General features: G+C 41.9%; 1 protein-coding gene across 3 annotated transcripts in view; it reads right to left on the minus strand.

Annotated features, from left to right (window-relative positions):
• The window catches only part of GPNMB (glycoprotein nmb), a 28,709-nt gene extending 20,474 nt beyond the window's left edge, over positions 1–8,235 (minus strand). Inside the window, exons 1-4 of one of the 3 annotated variants that reach the window (XM_077994991.1) lie at positions 8,200–8,235; positions 8,083–8,162; positions 1,831–1,983; positions 978–1,121 (exon numbers count right to left, since the gene is read on the minus strand). In XM_077994991.1, coding sequence (XP_077851117.1) covers positions 978–1,121; positions 1,831–1,983; positions 8,083–8,162; positions 8,200–8,210 — 388 coding nt within the window. In that variant the 5' untranslated portion in view covers positions 8,211–8,235. 3 annotated transcript variants of the gene reach the window in all.
• Between the last annotated feature and the right edge of the window lie 1,110 nt (positions 8,236–9,345).

Below are 9,345 nucleotides of genomic sequence, written 5' to 3' on the forward strand. Positions count from 1 at the left end.
ATAAAAATGAATATATTGACAGCTTAATAAAAGTTCTAAATAACAAAATCATAAATTCGTTATTAAAAAGCCTTGTTACTGACTGAAGAATCTCAATAATTAGCTCCGTTTTTTTTGTTTTGTTTTTTGAGACGGAGTCTTGCTCTGTCACTTAGGCTGGAGTGCAGTGGCGCAATCTCGGCTCACTGCAACCTTCGCCTCCCAGAGTTAAGCAATTTTCCTGCCTCAGCCTCCCGAGTAGCTGTCATTACAGGCACCTGCCACCATGCCCGGCTAATTTTTATATTTTTAGTAGAGATGGGGTTTCACCATGTTAGCCAGAATAGTCTTGAACTCCTGACCTCAGGTGATCCGCCTGCCTCGGCCTCTCAAAGTGCTGGAATTACAGGCGTGAGCCATGGCGCCTGGCCATTAGCTCTGTTTTTTGAGCATGTACCATTCTGATAAGATAATTTCCCTTGATGTATTTGCGCCTTTGGACCTCTTTAACATGGACAGGGAGCTTATTTCTTTCACTAAGAGCAAAGCAAAACCAAAATATACACATTTTAGCATTTCTGCCAGCACACAGCATTTGCGCCAGCACACAGCATTTGCTTAAGAAATCCTTGTCGGCCGAAATTAGACTGATCAGCAAACATCTGTCAAATTGGCTATTCTTTGAATAGCCAAGAGTTCCAAGTAATAAAAGCAAAATCTGAGACTCAACAAGGTATTCTCTGTCCAATCAACTGGACACTAAGGAAAAGCAGGGGGTGGCGATGTGGCTTTTGAAGAGGGCTCCAAGCAGGGGAGAGCTGGCTGACGTTGATGTTGATGAAGGCGCTGGGTAGGACCACACACTCACCGTCTCTGTCATCCAGCTCATGGAGTGCAGTGGCAAGGGACGAGAGCAGCATCTGGCACTTACAGGAGCACCTGTGACCATTCAGGTTTAGAAAACGGGTCTCCAGTAGTTTAAAATACTGCGTTCTTACCATTTCTGCAGTTCTTCTCATAGACTATGTTGCCATTGGCATCTTCCTTTTGGCATCTAGGGAATACCAGATTCACCACAAATGTTATATTTGAGCCCACGAGGGCTGGTGAGTCACTTGTCAGGACTGCCTGCACACGGCCTCCTAGGGCAAAAAAAAGTGGGGCTCAATGACCCAGCATCTTTCTCCTTTCATTCATAAACATTTAGAGGTAACTTTATTAATAAGGACCAGAGGACCCACATGCCTCTTTATAATATATTAAATTTATATTTTGTATTCCTCACTTAAGCTTTCAGAGTACAACACTCTAGAAGATAAATTAAAAAATAAATCAGACCAATTAAGAATTCTCTAATCACAGCAAGAATATTTACCTACGATAATAAAACAAATCAGCTCAGTTGGGTTAAGGAGACAAGTTTTAAATGTTTATATTTTTAAATCTCAAAACCAATGACTGAAGGATGCATTCTTTTATCTCAAAAGAAAGATTTTCAGTTTCTGATAAGCCACACCTTTGAGACAGTAAAAATGGTTTTGTGGTGACTGGGTTTCTGAAGATGACCATTCCCAGGTTGGTTAAATAGGTTTAAAGCTAAATCTGCTCACTCTTCAAAAGTATTCCAAGAGCTACCAATGTGGAAATTTCTAAGGAGATTATTTGTGGCTTAGGAAGTGATAGTGTTGGACTAAAGAAAATACTGCCAAGTCCAGGTGCCCCCCGACTTGGTAATGAGAGCACTGTCATTTGTGGAAATGACGTGAGCCATGTGATCTAAAATTCTTTACTATCTACAAGACTTACTGCAGTAGGAAATTGCAGGTGTTTGGGTTGAATCTTTTGACTTACCCTTCCAGGAGTTTTTCCACCTCATGTCTCCTCTCTTCCACACTGGGTAGAGTTTTTCATTCCAGTCATTTTCATCAGAAGACCAGCCATTTAATTGGTTGTGCTCCCTCATGTAAGCAGAAGGTCTTTCATTGCCCAGCACATCATGAAATCCTGTATCAATATTCGAAAAACAAATTCCATTCTTCATTTAGTAATCACCTCACAGAAACTTTTTATTTCTTACTGTTGAAAAGCACATACATAATATATTTAGCACATCAAGTAAACAGAGGGTGCTTTGTTTTTTAAAGGAAGTCTACTGGAAATATCTTGATTACAAGCATTCAAACCCTATGTCTTTATGAACTTTAAATGAGTCAAATAAAAATTTGGAAAGTCAATATTTTTTAGCCATCACTTGGCTTCTCAATACACATCCTCTGAATATTTAAATTTGATACAATACCATTAGGAAAACACTGATGTCAAAAATCTTCAGATTTTTGGATTTTTTTTCCCATTCTGAACTACTCATTTGGCTAAAGGAATGCCAGGCTCAGGAATGCCTTCAAGATTCCAAGCAACCCGTACTAGTACCAGGAAGTTTACTGATAAACAGCTTTTTAATGGTCTTGGTGAATGTTCCATATACTTTGTGTAGTCCACATTTGTTAGGTAGAGTGTTTTATTTTTAAATGTCATTTATGTCAAGCTAGTGGATAGTGTTCTTTGAGTTTTCTGTGTTCCTACTGATTTTCTCTACTTGTTATTTCAGTTACTGAGAGAGAAATCTGGAAATCTCCAACTATAATTGTGGTTTTTTCCAATTGCCTGTTTCTTCTTCCAGTTTTTGCTGTATGAATTTTGAAGCTTTGTTGTCAGGTGGATACTATACATTTATAATTGTTACAGCTTCTTGATGAACTGACCCTTTTCTCAATAGGAATTTATGCTCTTTATCCCTGGCATTATCCCTTGTTCTAAAGAATACTTTGATATGAATGCTTAGTGTTTGGTATATCTTTTTCCATTCTTTTACTTTAAAAAATGTTTAGATTGATGTATGTTTCTACTCATCCTTACATTTTAAACCTTTGTGCATTTTTATATTTGAAGTAAGGTTCTCATAGAAAGCATGTAATTGGATGTTTAAAAATCCAGTCTGACAATCTCTGTCTTTTAGTTGGAGTGTTTAGATAATTCACATTTAATGTAATGATCAATATGATGAAATTTAAGTGTACCATCTTGTTATTTGTTTTCTATTTGTTCCATTTGTTCTTTTTTTCCTTCTTTTCCTATACTCTTTGGAGTTATATTTGGATTCCATTTTATCTCTACAACTAGCTTGTTAGTGACACTTCTTTCACTTATTTTGTTCTGAGTGGTTGCTCTAGGCTTATAATATTACAGTTCTTTTAAAATTATTTCTAATCGTGAGTTAGTGTCTGCCTTTTTGCTTTGCCTGACCAGCCTGGTGGTCACATGGTCTCTCTCTTTTGAGAATTGTAGCAGACTGGTTGGTTGCCTCCAAGAAGCTATTTCCTGCCTGCACCCCTCCTCCTTTTTTCCCCTTGCTGGCAGAGTTTCTACTCTAACAGTTCAAAATTCCAGAGTATCACTTCCTAGCTTTCCTTACGATTAGGGCAGTAGCAGATAGATAATTTGATACTGGCCAATGAGAGCTGAGAAGCAGTCTTCTGGGACTTCTGAGAAAGGTTTTCCTTCTTTATAACAAGAGATATGTGAGAACAAACTCAATTTTTCCTCCTCAGAATTGATTTTGGAGATAGTAGTGTAATAATGTGATGGCCAGAGCTATGACAGTCATATTTAACGATGAGGACACACATCTGAGGAAATAGCCAACACATTAAGGGTGTCAGAGTGGAAAGATAAAAAGAAATGGAGCCCTCAATGAAACTGTTGAGCCGTTGCTCTAGTCCTGCTTACCTCGGGACTGACCAAGATAATAAATGTCTTAGTCTACTTTGTTACAGCCCAAAGCTCAACTGTCTGTATTCCTCAGCCAATGGTCTTAAACTTTCTCCCATTAATTTCTATGGTTCTAGGTCTTGGCCTAGCTATAGACTCTCGGAGGACAGAAACTCTGTCTTGTTCTTCTCTTAAATCCTGGGAGAGATCCTCCATGAGGTGTGGTATTTAGTGGGTGCTCAGAGAAGCCATATTGGATGCATGTCTCCGACCTATTTCTTCTATTCCTCTTCTCTGGTAGGAGAAGGGAGCAACATGTTCCCTTCTTCTCTGGGAGGCAGAGAGAATGGGAAAGAGCAGCAAAGTAGGAGTCATGGAACCTGTTTTCTAGCCTTGGTTCTGTTGTTAAACAGGCTGTGTGACCTCAGGCCATGTGTATTATCTGGGCCTTCAAATATGACAAAAGCCAAATATCCTGTGATTCTATGAGATTGCTCCTATTTGGAAATAGATATTAAGTGAGGGGAGGACATTTGTATTTATCAATAAATATTTGTAATTGGAAATTCACTTGAGTCATATGAAAAGAACTAAGATTATTTAGTTCAAATCCCTTCATTTTATATATGAAGAAATTCAGGCCTGGGGAAATGATATGATTCACCTAGGGTCATCTTTAGTAGAAATCAAGATTCACATCTTTCGATTCCCAGGACAAGTTCTTTCCACTGTTCCAGAGAGTCTTCCTCTTCCTCAGATCTTGAAAGATATTGTTTCCAGGAACATAATCAAAACACAGATTTCTCTTCTGATTTTAAATGTCAGAAGTCAAGAAAAAGTACAAACTTAAAAGGAGAGTTACAAGGGATAGGCACATAGGTCAATGGAATAGAAGAGAGAATCCAGAAATAGACCCACACAAGCATGTGCTACTAATTTTTTTTTTTTTTAAAGAGATGGGGGTCTCACTATGTTGCTCAGGCTGGACTCAAACTCCTGGGCTCAAGTGATCTACCTGCCCCAGCCTTCCGATTAGCTAGGACCACGGGCAAGCACTACAGTGCCCGACTGGATTTTAGACAAAGATGCAAAAACCATCCAATGGAGGGAAGATAGCCTTTTCAACATATGGTGCTGTAAAATAGCAAAAAGCCTAGGTGAAATCTTCAGGATCTAGGACTAGGCAAGAATTCTTAGAATTGACACAAACACAACCCATAAAAGGAAGTTGGAACTCATTAAAATAAAAAACCTTTGCTCTCTGAAACATGACATGAAAGAGGATGAAAAGGCAAGCCACAGACAGGGAGAAATTATTTGTAAACCACACTTCCAATAAAGGACTAGTATTTAGAATATATAAAGAATTTTCGAAACTCACTATAAGAAAACCACGGGATTCAATTAGAAAAATCGGTAAAAATTAATGAAATGATATTTCACCATTTCATTCATCTTGTGGCAAATAAACACACAAGAAGATATTCAACATCATTAGCCAGTAGTGAAATATCACTATATCCCTATCAGTAAGACTTAACTAAAAAGCAGTGACAACATCAAATGCTTACAAGGATGTAGAGAAACTGGATTGCTCACACATTGCTAGTGGAAATGTAAAATGGTACAACCACTCTGTTAGTTTCTTGCAAAATTAAACATGCAGCTATCATATAACCAAGAAATTGTACCCTTTGGCATGCATCCCAGAGAAACGAAACTGATATTCACACAGAGATCTGCACATGAATGTTTATAGCAATATTCATAATAGCCCAAACTGAAATAACCCAGATGTCCTTTAATGGGTGAATGGTTAAGCAAACTGTGGTACATCCATACCATGGAATACTAATCTGTGACAAAGAGTAACAAACTATTGATGCAGTTACTTCAATAAATCAATAAAGTTCCAGGAAATTATGTTGGGTTTTAAAAAAAGCAAATCTCAAAAGGTTACATACTGGATAATTCCATTTGTATAGAATTTTGGAAATGACAAAGTGATAAAAATGGAAACCAGATTAGTGGTTGCCAGGAACTGGGTGAGTGTTGGAAGGAGGGAAGTGGATTTGGCTATACAAGGGCATCAGAATACTTTGGTGATGGAGCTCTGCTGTGTTTTGACTGTATCAATGTCAATATCTGGGCTGTGATGTCGTGTTTTGCATGATGGTACCACTGGGGCAAACTGGGTAAAGGGTGCATGGGGATCTCTCTGTATTATTTCTTACAACAGTATGTGAATCTATAAATACCTCACAATAAAAAGTTGAATTTAAAAATAAAGGCCGGATACAATGGCTCATGCCTGTAATCCCAACACTTTGGAAGGCTGGGAGTGGGCGATTGCCTGAGCCCAGGAGTTCCAGACCAGCTTGGGCAACATGGCAAAACCCTGTGTCTACAAAAATTAAAAAAATAAAATAAACCCATCCGAATGAGGTGGCTCACACCTGTAGTCCTAGCATTCTGGGAGGCCAAGGCAGGATTGAGCCCAGGAGTTTGAGACCAGCCTGGGCAACATAGTAAGATCCATTTCTACAACAAATACAAAAATGTGAAGGTAAATTTGAGGTCACACCCAGTGCTGCAGCTGACTTTCCCTTCACACTTTGGCCTCCTTGCTGTGTCCACCAGCAGAGAGGTGGTGGCAGGGCTGCCGCCAGCTACCTTGTCCACACCTTCTCCTTCCTTCAGGGCTACGAATGAAAAACGGCAGGAAATCTTTAGTGCTTGATACTCTGCTACATTCTGTCTGCCCTTATTTTTTCTGGGCAGAATATTTAGTCCAGAGCAAGGTGAACCCGGTGAATGGCTTTGTTACACTGCCTAAGAGGTTGAGGACTCCTCTCGAGCTAACAGTGCGGATTCAGCCTCCTGCTAATCTGCTTTATTGAGCAGAGCGAAGTGGGCTTGAAAGAGGCTGGAATAAGGGCAGGTGTCCCCCATCGGGTCTATTCGTCTATTCTGTGTTCCTTCGTCTTTAAAGGAGCCTGTCCTGGGAGGTATCCTAAGGGTGGGTGCAAGTCTGCCTCCTTAGGAACAATCCCCACCATGCATGTCTCCCACGCCAAGCAGCTGATCTCACAAGAACCCAATTACCCAGTTTTGCAAATGAGGAAACGAAAACTCCTCGTTTTGAAGGAAATGAGGAAACGGAGCAAAACCACTGGAGACCCAGCCCCTAGGCTGGCGGGAAGCCCGAACCTGTCCAACCCCAAACCCGGGCAGGAAGGACAGAGGTCAGGATGAAAGGCTGCCTCCTCAGCTTGCCCGCTGTGTGGCTTGGGGCGAGTTCCTTGCCCACTCTGTGGCCCGTGTCCTCGTGTGGGAAGCGGGACCATCACAGCGCCGGGCTCCGCGGGCTGCTAGGAGGACGCGCAGCGCACTGCGGGCCCGGCACGTGCTACACGCAGACTCCGGATCAGCTCCTTGTGATGAGACTTCCTTTCCAAAAGCGCAGGCGTTTTCCCGGGTCGCAGTCGCAGTCGGGAGACCGAGGGTTAGGGCGCAGCCGCGGGGTCTTGTGGGCCGGCCCACGTCTCAGGCCTCTGCGGCTCCGAACAGAAGCCGCTGCGCCTCTGGCCGCTTCCCACCCGTCCCGTCCCCGCAATCCCAGGCCCAGGGTCACAGCGACTCAGCTCTCTTCCTCTCGCGAATCTGCACACTGACTCAGTGGTCTGGACCGTGGCTGCATAGGCAGATCCCAAGAGGAACTTTTAAAACAAGGATCCTCTGACCCCACTCCCAAAGATTCCGGTTTCATTGCGTGGGTATCAGTATTGTTAAAAATGCCCTGGCCTCTCCTGCGTGACCAGGGTAGAGAGCCTGGGTTTCAGCTCCTCTCCCAGCAAGCTCCTGCAGGTCTGTGAGGAAGCCCCGCAGGAGGAGCAATAGCTTCTGAGCTGGGAAGATTAGTGAGTTTGTCTCCAGATTGGAGACCCCATTTCATGTGAGGTCTCCACCTTTTTGGATGGAAGCTGGACACAGTTTAGTTGATGGAGTTGCTTTGTTCTGTGACCGGAGGCTGTCCAACCCTCCACCAACCACTGTCTGGCAAGAATGGGTTACAACTGCAATGGAAAAAAAGCTTCACAAGAGAAGGGCTGCATGGTTTTTACCTTCCATGAGCCGAAAGCAAAGAATGGAGCTGGAGGCATTTTGCTGTAGTTTCAGCCTTCCCAACAATTTGCAGAAGAAAAGATGAGTGAGCCAGAGATGAATGCTTCCTGAAGAACTTCAGTCCAACCTCTAGTTCAGAGGATATTATTAGCCATAATTTCAGCCAATGGCCAGAGAATGGGTTAAACATAGAAATTGAGGGTTACTCACGTTTGGCAGCATCAAGTGGCAATCTTGCAGCCAGGAGCAGAAATCCCAGGAAATAGTAGAGACATTCCATGCTGAATTCTCAGGGACGCAGGCACTCAAGGTTTAACTCTGAATTCCTCTGGGCCCATCCACCAAAAGCAACAGTGCTCTTCTGGCATCTGTGGTGCCTCCCTCTCTATTTTAATTAAATACAGGGCCTCGGGGAGGATCATGTGATGGTATTAAGCGGCATTGCCTGATCTGGTCTCTCAAGTTCAGCCTCTTACAACTCATGTGCTTATGAGTCACTCCTTCTTGGCATCTATTTATTCACTTTTCAGACGCACATTATTTCAATTTTGTGATTCCACATTTACTAGATTCAAGGAGAGTTTTTTCCTATAGATTCTATTTCAATATTTTTTTTTCTTTTTTTTTTTTTTTTTGAGATGGAGTCTCACACTGTCACCCAGGCTGGAGTGCAATGGCATGATCTCAGCTCACTGCAACTTCCACCTCCCAGGTTCAAGCCATTCTCCTGCCTCAGCCTCCCGAGTAGCTGGGATTACAGGTGGCCACCACCATGCCTGACTAATTTTTTGTATTTTTAGTAGAGGCAGGTTTCACTATGTTGGCTAGGCTGGTCTCAAACTCCTGACCTCGTGATCTGCCCGCCTCGGTCTCCCAAAGTGCTGGGATTACAGGCGTGAGCCACCGCGCCTGGCGCAATATTCTTTACCAAATAAAATTTCAATCCTCCAGCCTCACTGATTATCAACTTACTTGGTTCCTATACTGCATCAGGCACCCAGCTCATGTTTAGAGTTCACAGTTATGCATCTTTTCCTATGATGTAGTTGTCCACCTCTTCCTGTGCTCGTGATTGCTTGTATATTTTTTTCCTCCAAGAGGAAGCAAAGATGGAGGAGGTGTATCATCAATCATTTGAAATTGTGGAATACATAAGTGGATGATAACATGAATGTTGTGCCAGGATGTGCTGGAAACAGCTGCCCAGGCCTCTGGTAGCTGAGAAATTTACTCAAAAGCACATTTAGAATATCTGTGCAATTCCATATAACTTTTGTAATAACCTGCATAATTTTTGGTAACTGCTCTCAAAGCATTTATGTGTTGCATTACTCAGGGCCAATTGCATAAAATGTTCTGTGTATTTTTTCATGTTATAGAAAGCAGGCATTAAATGTACAAACAAGTGTGTCTGTAACATAAATTTATACAGTCATATCATTCCTGGTTACAGAATATGCAGAAAATGTGGCA

This window comes from Macaca mulatta, chromosome 3 (assembly GCF_049350105.2).
Source record: "Macaca mulatta isolate MMU2019108-1 chromosome 3, T2T-MMU8v2.0, whole genome shotgun sequence".
Taxonomy (NCBI): Eukaryota; Metazoa; Chordata; class Mammalia; order Primates; family Cercopithecidae; genus Macaca; species Macaca mulatta.